At 37.0% G+C, this 25,612-nt stretch overlaps 1 protein-coding gene across 2 annotated transcripts in view; it reads right to left on the bottom strand.

The window, feature by feature from the left end:
- The window catches only part of LOC131520511 (CUGBP Elav-like family member 5), a 183,483-nt gene that overhangs the window by 75,648 nt on the left and 82,223 nt on the right, over window positions 1-25,612 (bottom strand). For both annotated transcript variants that reach the window (XM_058744797.1, XM_058744806.1), the window contains one exon: window positions 21,117-21,165. In XM_058744797.1, the coding sequence (XP_058600780.1) occupies window positions 21,117-21,165 (49 nt within the window). The remainder of the gene's footprint in view (window positions 1-21,116; window positions 21,166-25,612) is intronic.

Below are 25,612 nucleotides of genomic sequence, written 5' to 3'. Positions count from 1 at the left end.
TTTTATTAAACTTGTCATGAATCTGGTTCATGGACTTCCGTCCGCTAGCCACCAGAGGTCGCCCGCCGATTACATTGACTTTCACACCAAACAATCTGTTACATATCACCCTGGACTACATTTCCCATGTACGCTCACCTGAAAGCTATTACACACCATATATCATGCACTCAGTTCCTGCTCAGATCGCCGAGTATTGTTCTAGCATTTAGCACTCTCCTAGTGTTAGCTGTCTTACCGAGCCTTTCCGTGTTTCTGTTTAGTCTTTAGTATTGTTTAGTATCTCTCACCGAGTGATAGCTGCTTTAGTGAGTCTAGTCTCCAGTTCTGGTTAGTCTAGTCTTTTCGTGTTGCCTTGTTTCCTGTTTCCTGATTCCTGCCTGTGTATCTTGGATTAACCCTTGTCTTGCTGTTCGGACTCTGTTTGTTCCTCGTCTGGACTATTGCTCATGGTATTGGACTACCCCTCTTCTCAAGCCCTCTGAATATTGTTTGCCGATTGTAGACCCACTGTAACAGTTTCTCTGTTACTTATGTACTGGAAGTCCTCTTAGAGTCGCACTGTCATTACTCACTTGAGCATTAGAGGGTGCTCTGTTAAAGTAATGCATGGAATAAGATAGCAAAGAAGGAGAAATGGCAGGAAGTTAATTCTCTATCTTCTTTGGAGAAGCTTACCTCATGGTGGTTTGTGCCTTTGTACCCTGTTTGAGGAACTTCATAGTTCTAAGCTCATTCGTAAGTAATTGTTCATGATATTTTGTTTTGGTAACAATGGGTTTGTAGCACTTAGTTATGGTTTGTTTGTTTAAATGATTGTCAACAGAGGGTTTGTGTTCTGAGCATGTATGGATTATTTGGTTGCTTAAACATCAGAAAAGTCTGGAACTAGGAGAACTGACTTACTTCTACTGCTTAAAAGCAATGCTGGATGTCAAACATCTCTTTTCTGGTGGAACTTTGCTACGGAATCATCTTGGTATTCAAGTACTGTTATTTTTGCACTTCATGTTCCAACAAAGACTGAGCAAGGTATATGGGTGGAAGTGATTACAAGCCAAGGACTATGTTTTAGAATACTGGACTGGTTTTTATGCTCTGGTCCTAACTGTTGAACTCTCAATTGTTGTGTCATATTGAATTTGCATGTTCTGGGTAATTATATTTAATACACTTGACTCATGAGTACAATTGGTCGGTTTGGTCCCTCATTTCGTGTGACACTTACACAAAAGACAAAGGTATAGCTGTTACACCACGCTTTCCTTAGGATTTACTCTTGGTCTTGCCTGTGTTATACCTGTTTGAACCATGCCTGTTATGACCACGTCTTTGTCTAATAAAAGCCTGCAAATGGATCCGCATGTCTCATGTCTCATTCGCCCTGTTACAAAACTTGTATGAAATGATTATTACATTTGTGGATTAAAAATGGCACTCTATGTGTGATATAGATTTACTATATTAAATTATATGAACATAAAAACATACAGAAGCATTTTTGCCATCTACAACTTAGAATGCATTGAATTTAGAATTTTAATAGACTAATAAATCACATGTGCACTCTCTGTGTGTGATTTGGTGATATACTCGATAATGTCAGATCGCACATCATTACAACAACACTCACCATATTATCGCAGACGATATACTGTACTATATCGCACAGCACACCCCAGGCTCGACTTGAGTGTAAAATGAAATCATCCATGGTTGTGCGCACACTTGTTTGCACATGAGCAACAGTGTTTTTTAGGAGTCTAACTTGCAAACGCCAGACCACTGATTCGTCAAACCTGCTTTCTTGCAGTCTGTGTTCTTCTGACTTTATTTTGTAGTAAGTAACGAATATGCTTTGGGGAAACGTATCGGATTAAAAGTATACATTTTAATTAGGAAATGTAGTGGAGTAAAAGTGAAAGTTGACAGAAATTTAAAGACTCAAGTAAAGTACAGATACTCCCAAAATACGTAAGTACTGTAACAAAGTATTATTACTTTGTTACATTACACCACAGATTTCTAGGGCGTTGCTAGGATGATGTGAGTGGTTTCTAGGGCATTGCTATGTAGTAGTGAAGGTGTTGTAGGTGTTTTCTAGGTTATTGTTAAGTGGTTTCTAAAGTGTTGTGGGTGGTTTCTAGAGCGTTGCTAGGATGATGAGATTGGTTTCTTGGGCATTGTTAAATGGTTGCAATAATGTTGTGGGTGGTTTCAAGGGTGTTGCTAGGATGCTGTGTGTGATTTCTAGGCTGTTGTTAAGTGGTTGCAAGGGTGTTGTGAGTGATGTACATGGTGTTGTTACGAGGTTGCTATGGTGCGCTGAGTCATTTTTAGGTTGTTGTTAAGTGGTTGTGAGGTGTTGTGGGTTGTTTCTAGGGTATTGCTAGGATGCAGTGTGTGATTTCTAGAGTGTTGTGAGTGACTTTGTAGGGTGTTGTTACATGGTTGCTATGGTGATGTGGATAGTTCCCAGGGTGTTGATAGGATGTGTGGTTTTTAGGGTGTTTTGTGTGGTTGCTAGGATGTTGTGCATGATTTCTAGGGTGTAAAATTGTTGCGATAGGTGTTGTGGGTGGTTTCTAGGATGCTGCTAGGGTGTTGCTAGGTAGCTGTGGGCGATTACCAGGGCATTGTTATGTGGTTACTCAGATGTGTTCTGAGTGTTTTGCACAAAAGTATATCTGGCCTTTAAGCAGCTCATCCAATCAGATTCAGAAGCAGAAATATATCTGTTTTATAATGTAAATAAAACATGCTTGTTTCTTTTTCTGTTTTGGAATAACAAAATATACCTGTAGTTCAACTGTTGACAGGATTGCAAATAGACGCTAAGCGCCGAATTTAAGATTGTAGTTTAGGTGAGGGAAATCTAAAACGACAGCGGACATAGAGACACGGGATGGCGTTCGCTCTGTTGTGGAGAATATTCGCGGCATTTGCCAACTGAAGCCTGAACAAGAAGACTGTTTGGTTCACATTTTGAATCGAGGTGATGTTGTGGCCCTACTCCCGACAGGTTTTGGGAAAAGTTTTATTTATCAACTGTTACCGATTGTCAGCGAGAAACTGGGGGGGCCAAAGTTCGGCATGGCGATAATTGTGGATGTGTAGATTTACTTCACATAATCTGCAAAAGTCGTTCACAGCCATCTTCAGTCCGGTATTTCGCTTGATGGTTTTGTTTTCACCGCATACCTGTGTTGACAACGGAAGTTCGAGGCGGCTGAGCCAGCGAATAACATACGTCATAACCAACCGTTATGTGATTGGCTTACGGGTACACCAATGATTTTAAACTTCAGACAAGCGCCCGCCCACGAGAAAGTAAACGCTTGTCAATTATGCCCTTTCAGACTCTGTCTACGAAGCAAAGCGAAGTAGCAGAGTTTGGTATTACCAGGCTAACATTACATAGGCGTAATGGTTTTTATACTGTACAAACTGTATTTTCTATCGCCCTACACCTAAACCTACCCCTTACAGGAAACTTTGTGCATTTTTACGGTTACAAAAAAACTCATTCTGTATGATTTATTAGCCTTTTGAAATATATAATATATCATAAATCACCTTCTCCTTGTTATACCTATGTCGTACTCATGTCATTATACAAATTTGTGTCCTCATATGTCACACACACACACACACACACACACACACACATACATACACAGCAGTGTCAGTGGAGCTTGAATGTTCTCTCTGCACTGCAAACCCTTCAGATGAAATCAAATCAGCCCGGCTGAGCTCAGAACACACAGGAGAGGCTAGATTTAACTGCTAATGCACACAACAACAAACACAGCTCTGAGAAGATCATTAATGCTGAGCGAACACTTTATTTCACAGAGTTCACCAAGGTGAATACTTCAGATGGTTACAACAAACCCCTTAAGTTAAGGAAAAACCCTACTAAACTAACTTAAGGTTTGTGCTGCAAACTGGTCCAGGTCCTTCAGTTCTTGTACTGAAGATAAATGAGAATTACAGCAACAGACAGAAACAAAACCAGACCCACGTATCTACAGTTACTGAAAACACTCATTTCACAGGATCAGCACGTCAAGAGGCTTTTAAAGTAAGCTATAGTTATCAAAATCTTTATATCTAAAGCATTTGGCTGTGCATTTTATTATTTATTATCATTTATCACCATCATTATTTACATAAACTAAGCTGGTCCAGCCTGTGTTTTAAAGCAAGAAAACTATCAAAATGGTTATAGGCTCTTTAAAATATAACTTATAATGTCTTGTTACCAGCCTTGAAATTAATACACCATTTTCAGAAGCCACAATAATGAAAGAAAATCTAAAATAAAATTGGGTTGGTAAACAACTCTGCATTTCCTGTTGCCAAAAAGAAGCCGTAAAGTGTCAGTACTGACGGCATCCGTGTTTCATATCACACAGCAGAAGTGAAGACAGATGAAATCCAGTGGCATAATGTTGGCCAGATCCCATCACAGCAGGAGAATATTACAGACAGAAGGCTGGAGAAGTCAGAACAGAAGGGCTGAGACACATGCACCTACAGCGCCTCATCTATAACTCAGATCTATGAGCCGTCGAACACACCGACAGCTACACCTCGCCATACAAAAGACATGCAATACTCATCACCTCACCGGATGCTGCTGAATTACATGATGTGAGTGTTTCTGGTTTACAGCAGGTTTTATGAAGGTAAATTTAAGACTTTTTAAGACCAAGTACAAACAATTTAAGGTATATATTGAATGGAACTCAATGATCTATAAATGTAAATGTCTTGTCTTGTTTTAGCAACGCCTCAAAGTTTGAACAGATCTCCATTACTTTTTTAATTTTTTATTTATTTTATTTTATTTTTTAACTAGAATATGGAAATAACTGTTTACTGTACCTTCTGATCAAAAGCAATGCTCTTCATCAGTATTTTTGTCTTGTTTTCCAGTGCAAACATCTAAAGATTTTTAAATCAAGATATATTTACTTGAGAAGCAAACAGACATAAAATAAAAAGTCTTGTTTTCTGAGAAAATGATCAAAATGAAGTGAATTTATAATTAAAGCAAGAACAAATCTCTGCCAAAATTCAACTTAATTCAAAGCAAAAACATATTTTCGTTCCCCATTGACAGATATTTGTTAATGTTTTAAGCATAAAGTCACTTAATTTCGCTCAGTTTCTCAGAAAACAAGACATCATAGGTTCAAATTTCCTCTCAAGTAAATGTATCTTAATTTTTAGATTTATTTGTATTGGGGGAAAAACAAACAAAAAGTACTGAGGAATATACATACACACAAACATTCTTCTTTTTTTTTTTTTCTTTTTTTTTTGCAGTGTATGATGCAACAATTAATGCCATAGCTTTATGATTTTTTTTTAGGCCTTGATTTGTGGAAGGGCTAAAAAAATAAATTTCCAAGTGTCTTGGAAACCCTTAAATGGGTTAAAAACAATAAAAGCAAATCAGTAATATGTTGCATTGTGTGCAGTTGCAGTAGTCTCAGCCTCAGACGTCATGCCCACGGACCGCTGGCTGAACGGTTGATGCATATGGCGCTCAAAAGTGGAAACACTTCAGGAGTTTCGAAGTTGTCATCGGATTGGTTGAATATACAGGATTTCCGGGAGAGATGTGTGTCGCGTGCTTTAACATTCCGCCTGGAAACAAAGATGCCGTGACGCCAAACCCCCCTCACGAAAGAAGAAAGCCGTCGTGTTTACAACTGACGACGAGTGCTTATCAGGATCAACTAAATGCTGGATTTTCAAAAGTATGTGAAATATTTAAAGTCCGCGGCATAGAATCTTTAAAACACGTCCGAGAGTTTTACACACCGGTCTGTTATTGTGGCGACATTTCCACGCCCCGAAACGTGACACTGAACGAAACGAACTGTGATTGGTTGTTTGACATGTTGGCCAAACGGCCTCATTGGCCTTGGCCAATGAAAGCTGCCATGGATTCCAGACCTTCAGCTGTCAGTCTGAAGGTCTGGCTACATGAGACTACAGTTGCAGCAAATAGACTTACAGTAATAAATAAAATGATTTAACACTTTAAACTATTTGTTGCCTGTAAAGGAAACATTTACATAATTTATTTCACATTTTTGAGGGGCAGACGAAAAAATATATTAACTACTAAAAGAAAGGATCCTTATTGTTGAGTCGCAGTGATTGCTGTGCTCTCTGCATGTTAAAATGTAACACACCACCATGTATAATGCAACACACAAGTCAGCAGTAAGCAGGCTAACATACATGATGCAATGCAATGAAAGCAATAAAAAGTACATAAATTGACAGTAACTTCATCACAATGAGATCCCTGCTATATATTTTTTTCAGTTTACATTTATTCAGTTCACGTTATACTAAAGAAAAAATAAATGCTTGTAATAACGGTAATAATTTACTCTGCCTCTGGAATGATTTTCCTCTCACCCAAAGCTATATTTTTGACGTTGCAGGTCATACAGCCTTTCCGCCTTTAATTACATTAAATAAAATGTAATGTTGCACTACAGTAATATTGTGAAATATTATTGTAATTTAAAATAACTGTTTTCTATTGCAGTATATTGTAAAATGTAATTTATTCCTGTGATGCAAAGCTGAATTTTCAGCATCATTACTCCATTCTTCAGCGTCACATTATCCTTCAGAAATCATTCTAATATGCTGATTTGCTGCTCAAGACACATTTCTGATTATTATCAATGTAAATAATCAGTTGTGCTGCTTCATATTTTCGTGGAAACCATGATGCATTTTCCCCCAGTATTCTTTGATGAATAGCGAACAGAGCAGTCGTTATTTGAAATAAAAATATTTTGTAATATTATAAATGTCTTTACTCTCACTTTATTTGATCAATTTAATGCATCCTTGCTGTGTAAAAGTATTAATTTGTTAAAAAAAAATCTTACTCACCCCAAAGAGTAGTGTAAAATCTTTGCAATTTAATGTTATCTATCACAAGGTTGCAAGGTTAAAACGACCAGTGGTAAATCTATAAAATCATGGTCTGTGTTCAGAGAAGCTGGCCAGAACTGTTCGACTGAATTACACAGCGATGGCCGTTCCATTAAGACGGTATTGGTTTCTTGAAAGAGCAAGCAATAACCAGTCTAAACCCACATTTGCGTTTCAGTCAGCTAGTTCTGTCCAATTCAATACATCACGAGCCAATTAACTTAAAAGCTATAACAAAATCTATGATGCAGACCGTAATACAATCATAATGTACAATTAGCCACAGTTTGCATCATTAACAGAACGTAGTACGGCAGATCTTTCCATGCGGATAAAAAAAGCTAACGTTCAGTCTAGTGACCCTTAAAGAGTGGAACAAAATGTCAGAGTTTAACAAGCGTATAACAAATATCCGTCCTCATTTGTGTGTGCTGTGATTATGAGATTTTAATGGTGGTTCTACAGCACGACCCCGGATGACATGATAGACCTAAAGTGACCAGACGTCTGGATGGACGTTTTTCACAATAATTAGCCTTAAATTACATTCGCTTTTGCATTGTTATAAATAAAGATTGCATGGACATTGCAGTGTTTTGTGCTTTTTATGAAACTAGCTGCAGGGCAATGTGTAGTTCAACCAAAAATCAACATTCAGTCATCATTTACTCACCCAAATATTTCTTGTTTCTGTGGATCATAAAAGAAGAAGATCATTTGAAAAATTTTTTTTTTTTTTTTTTATACAGTCAAAGTCAATGGAGTCCAATGTTGTTGGACATCAACATTTTTCAAAATATCATACAGGTTTGAAACAACATCAGGGTGAGTAAACAAATGCAGAATTTTTATTTTTGAGTGAACTCTCGGTAACACTTTACTTAAAGCCTTTATGTATAATGCATTATAAAGGTTTATTAAAGGATACAAAGCATTATAATTATTCATAATACATTATATCTTGTTGTAATTAGAACCTAATATAAAATGCATAGTGTAACAATGAATTGATAAGTGTTATAATATATTAACTGTGGTTACAATTATTCATGGGATTGTACAATACATTATAAGGTGCATTACAAGGCATAATTAATGCATTAAACTACTTTTATAATGCATTATACATAAAGGTTTTAAGTAAAGTGTTACCAAACTCTCTTTAACTATGTAGTTATTTGACCCATTAAAAGAACAGTAACCATTACATTAAGAACTAGGTCTGTTGTTTCCAAAACTAAGAGGTAAGTTAGTACCTCTTAGTAAAAAGCAAAGCTACATGGTTTTGTAAAACCTTAATGTTTATGGATTGTAGCATCAACACAAAAGTTTAGGTCTGACTTGTTGTGCATTACAGACTAGGAGTAACACTTAAGCTAAACATAAAACAACATAAAAATAGTGAATCATTTTTAAACCGTTATTTGATTCATGTTCAACTTAAATCAAATGTATTTTTTTTTTAAAATAGCAGTTAAATAAAGCAATAAAATAGTAGGCTATTAATCATTTTAAATGGCATTTTAGAAAAGATTCAATCATTCGTTCATTCGTTCGTTCGTTCTTAGCCAGTTGCTTTTCTTTACCAATTTTTCATTTTGCTTGCCAAATGTTTTCTATATCTATTTGTAAAATGAGTTAAAAATTCCATTGGACAGTTCCCTCATGGGGGCAACCAATCAGCTTTCGACCAAGCCACCCCGTCTCAAAGGTGCTAAAATTGGTAAAATTGATAACAGATTTGTTCATTTTATTTTTAAATGTCGCTCCCAGTCCATCCATCAGAGCATGTGTACTACTCATCATGGTCATTTGATCACCCCAAGCGGATTGCACCTGGTGGAGTCCACTGCGTCTTTCCTTTCCTCTCTGTATCGTCACTGGAGCCGCAGAAACCTGCATCACCCGTCCCAACAAAGCACTCGCTAAAATATGAATCACAAGGAACACGGATAAAATAGAAATGTAGGATTTGAAAAAGAGAACGCACCACGCTGAGATTTTGATGAGGGTTTTCAAGGTGCCTATTTAGCATTCTAAGACGATTACTATTTCTGTGGCGCAGAGGAGTTTCGGAATGGCTCCCAAACGCACAGTAAAACTCTGTAATGTCTCTCCCCTCCTCTGGTATCCATTTTCCTCTGTTCTCCTCACATCTATTACTGCTTCTCCCCAAAAAAACCCATTACCAGCTCACGGACAGCTGTGATAGGTGGCCCTATTTTCCTCTGTATACCTCGGGGATCCATAGCGAGTCCTGCGCGGGCCAACGAACGCAGGAGCACATCCCGCATTTGCCGAGAGCAGGCCGAAGGCACGTCTCTGAGCGCACAGGCCATTTGCTTTGATTGTAGATCAATAGCTAAGAAAATGAAGGTTTTCTTTATTACGGCCATAATGTGTCAGGTCATCTGTTTGGTGACTCCGCTAATGACCGAAGCCGGACCTCTCAGCTCATATCATCTCTAAACGCCATCCATCACGCCAGCCAAACCAGACAAGCGCCGCTGCCCGCGTGCAAACCCATCTACAGGAGCTGGACAATGACCTGTCAATGGAATCAATTCATAAGTGGACAAATGATCATGTAGAAAATGTATCTGAGGGTCAGCGTGTTATTACTACTACTGCTCATACCAAGCGTTAGTGATAACACTATGCTGAGTGGGCTCTTTTGACTTAATAAGAAACCACCTACCTACTTACATTTACTTTTGAAAATAGAAAAATTTACTTCAAGCTTATGTCACACAAAGATAAACAATTACATGACAGGAAATGTTGAGGAAGTGTTGATTAGTAAAAAAAAAAAAATCTATAAATAATTCTAAAAATATGGACAAAGGACAAATTTATGGAAAAGTTTAAACAAAAACTAGGAATCAGCGTTATTTTAGTATCATTTTTTTATTAATAGTTTGAATTAGTTTTTTATTTTTATTTTAAATTTTCACTTTAAGTTTATTTAAAGTTTTAGTCATTTTGTTGTGATTTTGTCTTTTTATTTTTATATGTCGTTCTATAGTTTTTATTCATTTTTATTTCAGTTCTAGTTTTAGTTTAGTACATAAAGTTAAACTAAATGAAGATGAGAAATGTTTACTTGGCAACTTTTATTTGATTTTATTTAAAGTTTGTTTATTTAGTTTTTATTTAAACTGCACAATTGAGTGTTATTATTGTTATTTAAAGTAAGAAAATTGTTTTTTTTTTAAATAGTTTTAATAACCCTGCTAGAAATATTAAAATTTAACCTAAAATATAAAATTGTAAATTAAATTTTTAAGTCAAAATAGTAAAGTAAAATCAGATTTTACACTTCATACATTGTAATTACTTTAATAACATTGTACTTATAAAATAAAATTTGTACACCTGATTTTTACATACATAGCAAACTCAACACAATTTTGAACTCTTTTTTTTTTTTATTGCACTTGTTAATATTAGTTGTTAATACTCAATTATAATTATTTTGAGCACACAACTACTTGAGTATTTGGAGTATATAACTATTATTATTTTAATTTATTTCACTTATTTTGTGCTATTTTGGCAATATAAATATACAGTTTTTGTCATGCAAAAATTGAGAAATAAGAACAAGAATGGCAGAAAGTGAGAAAAAGAGAGGGAGAGAAGACAGGTGAATAAGTACAGTGATTAAAATGTATTGTGAGCTCGCTGAACTGGACATAAATGATGTAGCAGCCAGTCAGATGGAGTGAACTTCAAAGAGACACAGAAAGAGAGAGAGAGAGGGATGGGGGTTGGGTTTTCATGGAGAGACTCATTTAGCATCATTCTCTCAGAGCTTTGAGGGACGGGACTCAACCGGCTTCCCATATCACACCCAACCACTTTAATAACAGCAGAAAATGAAACACATGAGAAAGTGAAAGACAGCAGAGAGCACTGCTCTGTTCTGAAAGCCAGTGTGCTGCCTACATAGACAGCATTTCAATTCATCATAGACATGAAGGCTGTACAGAAAGATACAGTAGGCAGCAAAATTATGCTGCCTTTTCTAAGTACATTCTAATAGTCAAATTTGAGGCAGCAACCTTTACTACGGAGATTATCCCCAAAATGCACTGTGAAAAAATCAAAATCAAGACTGAAAAAGAGAGAAATGTTGATTATAAATATACTTTAATTTGCACCCAATGACAAGAAAATTATGATTAAATACTCCGGTTTAGCCTACATTAGCAACATGCTAGCACATGGAATCTCGTTTCCACCAAAAAAAAAAATAATAATTTTTTATATTTTTTTTTAAATTCTTTCTGTGGCAAAAAAAAAAAAGAAAGAACTGTGAACTCATAATTTAGAGAGAAAAGGTTAGAGTTGAGAGATATGAACTCAGTATTCTGACATTTCTCACAATTCTCAAGTTTCTTTCTCTTGCAATTCTATTTTTTGGTTTCTTACATGAAATAAAAAATCTCATGAATTTGACTTTTTTCTCTGAATTGTGAGTTTATATGTAGATAAAAATATCATAAACTCACAATTGTGAGTTAACATCGCAATTCTGAGAAAAGAAAGTTAGAATTGCAAGAAATAAAGTCACAATTCTAAGAAAAAAAGGATTGTAAGAATTAAACTCAAAATTGCGAGATATAAACTCGGAATTCAGAATTTTTTCTCGCAATTGCAAGTTTATATTCAAATTTTATATCTCAGCAATTCTGACCTTTTTCCCGTAATTGCAAGGAAAAAATACAGAATTGTGAGATAAAAAGTCACAATTAGCTTTTTATTTTTTTATTCCGTCGTGGAAACAGTCTCCCATTCTAACATCACACTCAATTGGAAGCAATTGTGAGTTGGTGTGTATGTAGAGTGTCCAAATCAGTCACTGAAGAGCTTTTATTGCAGTCAGGATGCTGTCTATGTAGGCAGTAGACAGAAAGTCAGCTCACTAGAGCTAATCTGTGGAAACACACAGTCTCTCCTTCTCTGTTTCTGTCCTTCTCGTTCCATCTGTCAGTCTCTCAGTGGTATCAATCCTAAAGACAGCCCAGAGAATCAGGACGGCGCTCAAAAGCGACAGGCAGAAAGGGTGAGGGGAGATAAGGGCTCTCCAAAACTAGGGCATAAAATCAAACATTGGGCCACGGCCAGCCAGAAAGAGAGAGAGAGAGAGAGAGAGATAATAACATCTCCCTTTGATGTAGCTGCTGTATGAGAGAACACACACACACACACACACACACACACACACACAGTGACTGCATCACCCAGAGCTCATCTCACACTCCTCCCCGTCAAACTCACTCTTCTGTCATTCTCACCCTGCTGAGGAAAAAGACAAGACACCAGCTCACTATTTTACCCATTCGTTAGTCTGTCTCTCTATTCTCACTTTTTACTTCTACTCGGTTATACAGTGGGGCAAAAAAGTATTTAGTCAGCCACCAATTGTGCAAGTTCTCCCACTTAAAAAGATGAGAGAGGCCTGTAATTTTCATCATAGGTATACCTCAACTATGAGAGACAAAATGAGAAAAAAAAAATCCAGAAAATCACATTGTAGGATTTTTAAAGAATTAATTGGTAAATTCCTCGGTAAAATAAGTATTTGGTCACCTACAAACAAGCAAGATTTCTGGCTCTCACAGACCTGTAACTTCTTCTTTAAGAGGCTCCTCTGTCTTCCACTCGTTACCTGTATTAATGGCATCTGTTTGAACTTCTTATCAGTATAAAAGACACCTGTCCACAACCTCAAACAGTCCAACTCCAAACTCCACCATGGCCAAGACCAAAGAGCTGTCAAAGGACACCAGAAACAAAATTGTAGACCTGCACCAGGCTGAGAAGACTGAATCTGCAATAGGTAAGCAGCTTGGTGTGAAGAAATCAACTGTGGGAGCAATTATTAGAAAATGGAAGACATACAAGACCACTGATAATCTCCTCGATCTGGGGCTCCACGCAAGATCTCACCCGTGGGGTCAAAATGATCACAAGAACTGTGAGCAAAAATCCCAGAACCACACGGGGACCTAGTGAATGACCTGCAGAGAGCTGGGACCAAAGTAACAAAGGCTACCATCAGTAACACATTGCGCCGCCAGGACTCAAATCCTGCAGTGCCAGACGTGTCCCCTGCTTAAGCCAGTACATGTCTGAAGTTTGCTAGAGAGCATTTGGATGATCCAGAAGAGGATTGGGAGAATGTCATATGGTCAGATGAAACCAAAATATAACTTTTTGGTAAAAACTCAACTTGTCGTGTTTGGAGGAGAAAGAATGCTGATGTTGCATCCAAAGAACACCATACCTACTGTGAAGCATGGGGGTGGAAACATCATGCTTTGGGGCTGTTTTTCTGCAAAGGGACCAGGACGACTGATCCGTGTAAACGAAAGAATGAATGGGGCCATGTATCGTGAGATTTTGAGTGAAAACCTCCTTCCATCAGCAAGGGAATTGAAGATGAAACAATGATCCCAAACACACCGCCCGGGCAACGAAGGAGTGGCTTCGTAAGAAGCATTTCAAGGTCCTGGAGTGGCCTAGCCAGTCTCCAGATCTCAACCCCATCGAAAATCTTTGGAGGGAGTTGAAAGTCCGTGTTGCCCAGCGACAGCCCCAAAACATTACTGCTCTAGAGGAGATCTGCATGGAGGAATGGGCCAAAATACCAGCAACAGTGTGTGAAAACCTTGTGAAGACTTACAGAAAACGTTTGACCTCTGTCATTGCCAACAAAGGGTATATAACAAAGTATTGAGATTAAATTTTGTTATTGACCAAATACTTATTTTCCACCATAATTTGCAAATAAATTCTTTAAAAATCCTACAATGTGATTTTCTGGATTTTTTTTTCTCATTTTGTCTCTCATAGTTGAGGTATACCTATGATGAAAATTACAGGCCTCTCTCATCTTTTTAAGTGGGAGAACTTGCACAATTGTTGGCTGACTAAATACTTTTTTGCCCCACTGTATGCTATGCTCTTACTCTGCGGTTTTATATTATTTTTATGGTTTTATTTGGCTCTTTTATTTTCTATAAAGTTCCAAATGGTTATATTGCTTTGTATATTATTTTTTAGAGTTATATTTTATACTGTGCAGTACTATTTTGTGCTATTTTATTCTATATGGATCTATTCTTTCTTTATGGTTTTATTGTATTCTACTTTGGACTGTTATTTTTAATTCTATTCAAGTATTCACTATCGTTCAAAATAAAGATTTTTTTCACAGAATGTATTATTCAGCAAGGATGCATTCAACTGATCAAAAGTGGCAGTAAAGATACTTATATTTGAATTTCAAATAAATGCTGCTTTTTCATCAAAGAATATTAGAAAATATATCACAGTTTCTACAAAATATGGAGCAGCACTACTGTTTTCAACATCGATAATAATAAGCAATGTTTCTTGAGCAGCAAATCGGCATATTAGACCGATTTCTGAAGGATAATGAGACACTGAAGACTGCATCACAGGAATAAATTACATTTTTAAAATATATTCAAATAGAAAACTGTTGTTTTAAATTGTTATAATATTTTTTAGTGGCTTTACTGCTGTGTTCGTGAAATACTTCTTTCACAAAAAATAAATAAAAAATATTCATACTAAATCCCAAACTTTTGAACGGTATTCTATTCTGTTATAAATAATTCTGCTTTATAATATTCTTTTTTTCTTTTCTGTCTGTTTCTAAAATGTAGCATGACACATTTGCTAATAAAATATTTATAACAAGGTTGAAACGTTTGCAAAACCGCTTGGATCCATAGCCATATAATGAGAAGAACCAAATGCGAAGCAGATATCAATATCACTCTCTGTACAACTGCATCATGTTTTGAACTGTACTACTTACTGTACATGACCTCCACTTGGGCTGTTATCATGTAAATCTGTCCTCCAGGCCTGCTGGACTGAATGAGATCTCTAAACCCTGAGCTCAGCAAATGAGTTCGCTTCATTATAACAGTGTTGCCAGATTGGAACAACAGCACTTTTTTACTGTAGTCTCAATGAGGCACGAGCCGATGATAAGAGCGTTACACAAACACAAGCACGCAGACACACAATCATACATCACCAAGATAATTGCATATAGGAAACAGAGCGAGCTCCACCCATCCACAATGAGTAGATCCATTACACCACTAATCAATACTCCACTACGCTTTATCACTGCACAGAGGCAAATAGAGCTTCGTGATGAATGAGACGTTTGGTTAACGATCAGGTCGAGATGGTAAAGGTCAACTCTTTATGGGGAATTCTTATGATAGCGGAGCAGGAGGTGCACATGACATTTAACTACCAGAAGAGGTTGCATCTCCATTCACGTACTACATGCCCCAAAACACTGAAAACAGTACGCCAAAATTCGCCTGAACCATTTTTTGGCCTAGAATTACACACGATCCCTTGCACTAGAAAGAGGAGAGGGAACTGAAGCTGCCACAGCAGTCTTTAAATGCATTATACAAAATGAATACATTTAGCTACATGCAAACGCAAACAGGATGTGACAATGGAATAGGATTATGATGCAATTGTACCACATTTGTGTAACATTACACTGATATTAGAACATACCACAAATGATGTACTTTCCTTCCATCAGCACAGTGCATAATATCAGTGTTCAGTGTTTCATGCTGCCATAGCAACTATGGGAAAAATGCTGTAACATAAAGCATATACAGCCTCAATTGTTTTATAAAATGGCCACAAGACCAATATGTCAAGATGTGAGTACTCAATAAATAGTTGATGTTAATAAGTCAATTAAGAATAAACAATTCTTGTGGCAAAAGGTGCTCACATTTTTCAATTTCTCCATGATTTTTAGTCATTGATGATAAAAAATAATAATTATAGTGATTTTGGTGCTAAAATTGACTATATCCGGCATGGTTTTGTTTCACATCACATCTGATTGCCTGAGGAAAAGTATGTCAATGCGAACCAGAATTGTGCATCATTCAGAATTGAACTGAGAACAAATTTTTTATTGAATTTGAATTGAGGTCGCAAACAGAATGCAGGATTGCAAGAAGGCAATTTAAAATTATTTAAAAGGAATTTAAAAAAATTCATAGAACTGTCACTGTTAACAAGAACGGTAGCTGGACAGAGTGGTAGATAGAATGATAGAACAATAGAACAGTAGATAGAACGATAGAACGATATATCTATCTGTTCATTCTGCTTGTGTTTCATGATTAAGGCTGAATGTCACACACGTAAATGTTAAAAACACTGTCAGTCAGATGTTATTTTGGGCGCAGCGCAGGTGCTGATTGAGTAAATGTCATTTCCCAACACAGTAGATCAGTATCGAGCTGCTAATTGACCCTTTGTTAATTACAAATAATTAGTTTAAGCCAATCTGATAGCGTCCTTCATTGCTGGTGTTCTGATAAGCTATTGACAGGAGCTTCCCTTCCGCTCTGGACTGCCCACAGATCTGCCAATATCAGTGACATCGGCCCGAGAACACACTGCTTGTAGTGTTTGAGGCTAACTAAAGATAAATCTGAGTGGCTGAAGAACTACCAGAGGGCAACTGTGTGATCAACATTCTCTAATAGTCTTGTAGCATCAATAGTGAAAGTCATTTACACACCCTTGAAGGACAATATGGTAAGAATGCAAGACAGGGATGAGAGTAAGCAATGTAACAAGTACAAAGGCCTTAGCGAAGAATACAAACAATGGTCAAAGCAAGAAAACAAGGGCCATTCAAAACTGAATTAAGAATGATTTTCCTAAACTCGAACTGAATTCGAATTGAAGTAGCAAATAGGATGCAGGAAGACATTCATTTGCGTGTTACTGTCAACTTCTAACTAGTCAAGTTTATCAAGAAAAACTTTGAATGAGAGCATTTCATGTGATAGAAGGATAGAACGATCGAAAAAGAGTATGATAAAGTAATAGAACGATAGAATGATACAGTATGACAGAATGATAATGACATAATGATAGAGTGATAGAACAACAGAGTGATAGGTATACGATAGAGTGACAGATAAAATTATAGAACAATAGAACAACAGATAGGATGATAGACAGATAGATAGAATGATAGAGTGATAGATAGAACAATAGAATGGTAGAATAACAGAACAAGTCTGATAGATATAACTACAGAATGATAGAATGATAAAACAATAGAATGAAAAGAGTGATAAATAAAATGATAAAACGGTAGAACAATAGAACGATAGATAGAATGACAGAATGACAGATAGATAGATAGATAGATAGATAGATAGATAGATAGATAGATAGATAGATAGATAGATAGATAGATAGATGATAGATAGGTAGACAGACAGACCTGTGTTGAATTTCTTTAAATTAAAAATCAAACTCACACTCATGAAGTGAAAACAAGCCAGTTTTGAATTTTGCACAACCCTGATGCAAATGCTTCTAGTTATGCTACACAAGTGAAAAGAAAGCAGCATTGCTTAAAGTGTTTAGGCTGTTTTGGGTTAGTAGAGTTAAAGTTGAAATGAGCAGCAGTAATAGCTAGCGATGGCCAGCCTAGCGTTCTCCGCAAACGAAGAGCTCACCGCATGATCGCCACATAAGCTGCATTCAAACACCAGACGGTTCTCTCGCAAATGACTTTTTTTTCTTTTTTTTTTAGCTTATTCCTCTTCAGACGTCCAAAGAATGAGACATCAAATCAGGGCACAAAAGATCTCTCTAAACGCTGGTGCATTTGGCCTGTCATAGCTCAGATTTGGAGAGCCATAAGCCGAGAAAGCTCTTTTGTTTGGGGCGCTAAAAGCATTTCGGTATTTTAGACACATCCCTCTATTTTCTGCGTCGGAGTGGGCAGCAGGCGGGGGATAAACACCGTTTATGACAGAGAAGAGTGAATTTGGCCTTGTGACAGAACGCTCTCACCACAGCTTTTTTGTCCATCTGAACCATTAGGAAAGATATGGGCTGTTTGCTCTGAAAGATGGCAAGCTATGGCTCTAAATTTGATTTTTTTCCACATATACGAAGCTTTTACTTTCTCCGGTGTGTACTGGTGTGCTCATGAATGGTGACAATAACCTAGTCAGTAGCTTTGTTCTCTACTGTCTACATGTTTTTTATTTATTTTTTATTTAATTCATTATTTGACAGGGACAATAGACAGTCAGAAAACTGCCCCAGAATTAGCTACAGAGCTAAATTTCATCTGCTGTCCCTGGGCGATGGTTTCCACAAAAATATTCAGCAGCACAACTGTTTTCAACAGTTCTTCAGCAGCAAATCAGCATACAGTATTAGAATGATTTCTGAAGAATCACGTGACACTGAAGACTGGAGTAATAATGCTGAAAATTCAGCTTTGAATCACAAAAATAAATTACATTTTAAAATATATTACAAGAGAAATATTACTCACAATATTACTGTTTTTTAATCAAATAAATGCAGCCTTTCTTCCTATAAAGTCACTATTCTTGCCTGTTATTGTGTGTGTATAAATGGTTATATAGCTTAAATAATATGGTAAACAAGTTTACCATGTAGCTACTCATTTTACGGTGAACTAAAAAGTGCAGTTTACATATATTTAAACAAATCTCCATGTTTTCATAATGAAATTATTTCTCTTTTCTAATGTTGTAAACAAAGTCACATAGGAGGGGAAACATACAGAAGCACGTTTCAGCTATGGACTAAAAAAAACAAAAAAAAACATTAAAGATAATTGCAGCTTTTTATTTCACTATTTTAACTTTTTTATCAGAATTGCGAGATATAAACTCATAATTGCAAGTTATAAAGTCATAATTGTAGGATATAAACACGCAATTGCGTAAAAAGATTATATCTTGCAATTCTGACTTTTTTTCTCGCAATGTCGTGTTTATATCTTACAATTCTGACTTTTTTTGGGCAACTGCAAGCTTATATCCTTGCAATATGTCTTCTCTTCTCAGAATTTTTTCACAGTTGTGAATTTATATCATGCAATTCTCAGAAAAAAAGTCTGAATTTTGAGATGTAAACTTGCCATTGCAAGAAAAAAAAAGTCAGAATTGTGAATATTTTTTAATCAGTAGTGGAAACAGGCTTCCATAGAAATACATCATTATAAATAATAAATAAATATCATGACCTATGTTCTTTTCAACATCCAATCCAATCCCAATGGATAGAATCAAGTCCCGCCCTACATTACATTAGTATTACAATATTCTGTTTCACATACAAAACACACACACACACACACACACACACACACACTACAGATGCAAATGCATGATGCCATGACGTGTCAGTGAGACCGAGATCTCTGTCTTGTGTCAGCCCAGAAATGTCACATCACATAGAAAACATACCACGCTTATTTCAGTAAAGTGTCAGCTCCTCTCTGTTTGTGGTCATGCATTTTTACACATGTGGATACATGGCACGTCCGTTTGCCTGTGACCTCCTGACAAACACACAGAAAAGCTTCAAAAACAGAGAAAGAGAGAGAGAGAGAGAGAGAGAGAGAGAGAGCGCTGGCAAAAGGCTTTTTACTATTTTATTGATTGCACGTTCAAGCCCGCCTCACTGCAGCTTGTATATTTAAGAAAAGCAGGCCGAGCGCCGGGACCCCTGGGCCCCCCGTCACAGCGGCGGATCGAATGACTATTTCATTTACAGTCTTATGCTAATGCACTTGGCAGGAGAAGGACGAGGTCTGTGCACACATCTGCACTCAATAACCCAATCACTTTAACCAAAATTAATACCCACAACAGACTGAGAGACTAACAGCAGAGAGAAACACTGAAGGGAGCGACACACTGAACACTTTCAGAAACAGTCACAATGCAAAAAAATCTGTATTATGTTGTTTTACAGTAAAAATCTCCTTGAAACAACATACACTACCTTTCAAATAATCTATATTTTTGAAAGATATTGTTTATTTGTTTTCAGCAAGGATGCATTAAATTAAACAAACGAGACAGTAAAGACATTTGCTACAAAATATTTCTATTTTAAATAAATGCTTTCTTTTCATCAAGGAATCCTCAAAAATTAAATGTTGCATGTTTGCACAAAATATGAAGCAGCACAGTTGTTTTCAACAGTAATAATATGAGAAATGTTTCTTGAGGAGCAAATTAGCATATCAGAATGATTTCTGAAGGGTCATGTGACACTGAAGACTGGAGTAATGATGTTTGGCATCGCATCAAAGGAATAAATTACATTGTAGAATATATTACAATAGAAAATTGTTCTTTAAAATGGTAATAATATTTCACAATGTTACTGTTTTTATTGTATTTTTGATCAAATAAATGCAGCCTTGGTGTGCAGAAGAGACTTTATTCAAAAACATTAAAATATTGCACTGACCCTAAATGTCTGAATGGTATTGAACGTTTATTTGAGAAGCAAATTAGTATAAGATATTAAGACTTGTTTTAAGAGAATATATTTTGAATTTGAATGTTTTTATGTACTGTATATTTATTAGCAAAATATTAGTATTTTTTCAGCACTTTTTTGCTTTGCTTTTAAGCACTTAATGTTTGATTTTCTGCAGTGCCGATGGAACAGAAAAGCATACAGAATGGATTTCAAGACACGTTTTTAATGCTAATGTTTGATGCCAGTTAAATATTACAAATATAATATACAAAATTACAGTTGCTTGAATAAACATTAATATGCTCAATATGCAACTCCTGCTTCCTATAATTGGACTTCAATTGTAAAATTATTTATTAGAAAGCACAGCAAATCAAACTATTTACAACTATTTACTGAAAATAAACAACAAGATTCAACGCCTACACAAACCAAAGATGTCCATCTGACATTGTACATTTGTTTACAAAAAATCCTCTGACTATAAAGTGCACATGCGTATGTGTTTAAATTCAAATTCAACCCCTAAACTTTCTTATATCCTCTCCTGCTTCCATGTCAATAAAAAGCACCAAAACCTCAACCATTAAATGAATCAAATCGATTCAAAAGCACAGAGCCCGTAATGTGTAGACCCCCGAACAGAGTGAAAACAGCAGTCAAAGCTAATATCACCAGCAAACAATGGCTGAATCAGAGAGTGAGAGAGAAAATAAATGAGTGTGGAGCAATAGAGTGAGGTAGAAATGAAATCTCTTTACCTCCTCGACTCTCGCTGTCAGCTGGCTTCACCTGAATAGGCCGTGTCATCTGCGGGAGAGAAAGAGAGAGAGGGAGAGAGAAAGGTTAATGTGGAGGTGTAAGACAGAGACAGCCAGAGGAGCAGGTTAGGAGCGCGTTGTCTCTCTCCCGGATTCACAGCTGTCAGAGCCACTGAAGCTCAGAGACATCAGCTCCCAGAAGCCCACGGGCCGCGGGAAACCGCGTACACGCGCGCTCACACGAGTCATTTCAACGTCAGGCTCGTATCAGGACTTCAGTACAGCTGCCGTGGTTTGAGTTAGACTGAGGTGTTGTACGAAATCAGACAAGAAGAGATGAGATAAGAACTACAGAAAAGAAGAATCACAAATGAGATCTAAATGAAATTGTATCTCGTAGACATTGACGAGATTAAACAGAGATCCAGTTGAGATTTTTTGCTTAGTAATCTTGTACGTGTCTCCTCTAGAGATCCAGATGAGATGTCAACAGTATCTCAAACTGCACTATGAGTTGCATTAAGTCAGCTGCAAAGTCAGATATATCAATATGAACTTTCACATTTCTCTTCAAATCATCTGAGCTGCTACTCACTTTTATTTTAAACTAGAGTCATTTTTAGAGCTGCACAATTTTAGGCAAGGCAAGTTTATTTACATAGCACATTTCATACACAGTCGTAATTCAAAGTGCTTTACATAAAAGGAAGTGAAAAAGTCATTAAAAAAAAAAAATTTGGAAAAAAAAAAAACTAATTGCAATTACGATTTAATATATATATTTTTTGCTGTGATTATTTGTACAGCATGGCCAAAAATGTGACTATATATCAATGTGACAAAATACTAATACTAATACAAACACATATACTAATATCATTACTAAAAATATTATAATATAAGATCACCACTGAATTATCTCACAGAATGCATGCAGACATGAAGTTTGTGTGGACAGCATTTACTGTGAACCGAAAGTCACTGAACACTCTGTATCACGAGCTGCACACATGTAACAATGTCCATAGGAATATAAAGAGGAACAAATTTATACTTCAATACAACATAATTGTGTGTAAAAAAGAGTAACCACTGAGCAATCTGAGGTCAGGCGAGGTCTGTAGCATCTGTTTAACCCTGCTTTGTTCCATCACTCCATCTCTGCATTCACTATTCACTTCTTAATTTACATCTAAACTTCTCTCTCTTCATTGCATTTTTTCTTCATTACGGTTCACGCTTAAAGATGGATCTTTCTGAATTCGTTAGATGCCTTTTTCCTGGAGCACAGAGGCACAAATTCATTGTGTCTTTCATGAATACGAAGCGTGTGCTGTGATGCACAGAAAAGCCCAAACACGCACATTTGCATTTGTTTAGTGTCTGATGTGAGGAGGAAGACGAGCGTGTGAAGATGACGAGAGAGAGAGACACAATCTTACACATCTAATAAGTCGACACTGAAATGTTTTGTGTGGAGCAGCTTTAAAATCTGTAATCTGATAAGAAGAATGAAGCTGATCAGATCACGACAGCGTTCTGCATCCTGTACATGACTCTGCCCTCGACAACAGGAAATCACAGCACCTCCTCCAAATCAAAGCCAACAGGCCACGGACGAGGAGTGCCGTATATTAAACCAGAGACTGAATGACAGAAACACAGAAATATAAGTTAAACTTCAGTGGATAACTCATCCAGCTATGGAAGCCCTTTTGTGCCACTGAATAAAAAAATAAAAAAGTAATTGCAACTTTTTATATATATATATATATCTTACAATTCTGACTTCTTTTTTGTTTTTCTGGAGCATTTGAGGCTAGAAAATCATCAAAATAATATACTATCAAGCAACGACCCAGAACACCCTGGCAACCACCTAGCAACACCCTAGCAACCCTAACCACAGCAATGTGACAAAAACACTCAAAACAGCTGAGCAAACGTGTGGCAAGCACACAAAACACACTAGTGACCACCTAGTGACACCCTAGCAACCGCTCAGAACACTAAAACACCTTAGCAACCACCCAAAATTCCCTAGCAATTGCCTAGAACCCTAACCACATAACAATGTGCCAAAAAACTCAAAACAGCTGATGTGGCAACCACCCAAAACACGCTAGTGACCACCTAGTGATGCCCTTGCAACTGCCCAGAACATCAAAATACCTCAGCAACCACAAAAAATGCCCTGATGACCACCTAGTGATGCCCTAGCAACCGCTCAGAACACCAAAATGCCTTAGCGACCACCCAAAATGCCCTAGCAACTGCCCAGAACACCAAAACACCTTAGCAACCACCCAAAATTCTCTAGTGACCACCTAGTGATGCCCTAGCAACTGCCCAGAACAACAGAACACTTTAGCAACCACTCAAAACACCCTAGAGACACCCTAGCAACCACTCAGAACACCAAAACACCTTAGCAACCACCCAAAATGCCCTATTAACCATCCAAAACACCTTAGCAATCACCTTAAACCCATTAGCAACACCCATATCAAACTAGCAACCATATAGCATATGCAATGAACCGCCTAGATCAACCTATCAACTGTAAAGACATGAGCTAAAAGCATTCAGGATAAAAAATAGTAATACTTTTTAATAAGAATAACAAATTATTTAAAAAAAATAAAATAAAAAATAAATAAATGAACCACATAGTAATATGATAAAACTCTCAAACCCTCTGGCAACCATCCAAAACACCCGAGCAAGCACATGACAACCCCCTAGCAACCACCCTAAACACTAAAAAACTGCATAGCACCATCCTGGCAACCATGTGCAAAAAACCAAAATTTTTCCTAGTAAATATAAAAATCTAGTTTTGAATGTACAATTATTTGATTAAAACAGTAATTCATCTCCAAAAACATCACAATTACAACAAAACATCTAACCTAGCTTGCATAAAAAAATATTTTTATTCAACATTAGTTGAAAAAAATAAAAATGGAAAAGCAATAGCAATTCTTGACAGGGAATGGCAAATAAATCAGGGGAGGAAAGGAGGAAAGCAGGAGCGAGCAGAAGCGCTTCAGTGAGAAAAATGAAGATGTACAAAGAGACGGGTACAGCAGGTGAGCTGTGTGGTTGCCCGTGGCGACATCGCTGTGGCAGCGGTGATGAAAGACTCTCCTGTATGGAGTTGTCACGGCGACGGCACACAGGGGGCTTAGTCGCAATAGGAAGCGGGGGGTGAGACGGGCCACAGCCACGACAGGAAGTCAACATCAGCGCTAATGGGGACCTATCGCTCACTTAGGTGGAGAGCCATACAGGAGCGATACACAATAACAACACAACACCCTGCACGCCTATGCACATTTAGATTCTCACAAAGCATTTTTTTTAGGATTGCTCTCGCTTCACTTAGGGTCCAAAATAAATTCTGTGCCACACTTGCCAACGGGAGGTGAATTGTGAAAATTAGGCCGTTTTTCCTTTCCATTTGCAACATAAAGCGCGGGTCGTGGTGTCAATAGCAACATCATATATTATGCAGGCTACACATGCTTGTCGGAAGGTCTTACCTCCCACTTCTGAAGACGCAATTAGGAATCCGTCACATTCAAGTGCTTTGTGCACGTTACATGTCTACTATGCAAGCAGTCTAGGGCATGTATACACTGCAGCTAAATTCGGTTGCCAGTTCACCTTAGTGCTTAATCCTGTTCTGTACACACACAGTTCAGTCATCTACGGGAGTGACAACTGCATTCTACAACCGAATTGACTCAAGAAAAATGTAGGTAGCGACAACTGCATTTGCAGAAATTCTTCGCAGTGTGTATTGAATCGAACAGAACAACTAGCTGTTAATGATGGATTTGAACGTGTATCAGAGTGGTGGTGCAAAAACTTACAAGGAAGGAGGTACGTCTTGAAAAAAACAGCGCATAAGAACAAGCATATAATAAACTTTATAAATTAAACTATAACTGTATTTTATCATCTCCATAAAACAGATCACTTTATATGCCAAGCCGAACCTAAACAACAAGCCCAAAGAGGCTTAATAACAATAAGTGTTGCTTATAATACTGTATGTATTATAATATGATGGCTCTGTTGTCGGTGGTTTAGTTAAAATCGGCGAACGTAAGTCTTTGGTCACTGTAATATTACATTGGTCAAAAATAGTAGATACTAAACACGTGAGATGGGAAAATGTTGCTATATTTACAACAGTGTCAATCATTGCAGTTTTGTGAGAGAGTTCTGTTCGATACACACACAAAACTGTAAGTTAGGAGATTGGGAGTGTCAACTGCATTTAAATACAGGAGCGAATCCCCTAAATTATCGTTTTGTGTGTGGAAAACTCTCAAAATTGTGATGACTGACACAGCTGTAAACATAGCAACGTTTTGCCATCTTCAGCATTTGGTATCTGCTATTTTTGACCAATGTAATATTACAGCAACCAAAAATTCATTATGTTTGAAGACTTTAACTAAGCCACCACCGACAGAGCTGGCATT

Source organism: Onychostoma macrolepis, chromosome 02, assembly GCF_012432095.1.
Source record: "Onychostoma macrolepis isolate SWU-2019 chromosome 02, ASM1243209v1, whole genome shotgun sequence".
Lineage (NCBI taxonomy): Eukaryota > Metazoa > Chordata > Actinopteri > Cypriniformes > Cyprinidae > Onychostoma > Onychostoma macrolepis.
This window is presented reverse-complemented; position numbering and strand designations above follow the sequence as displayed.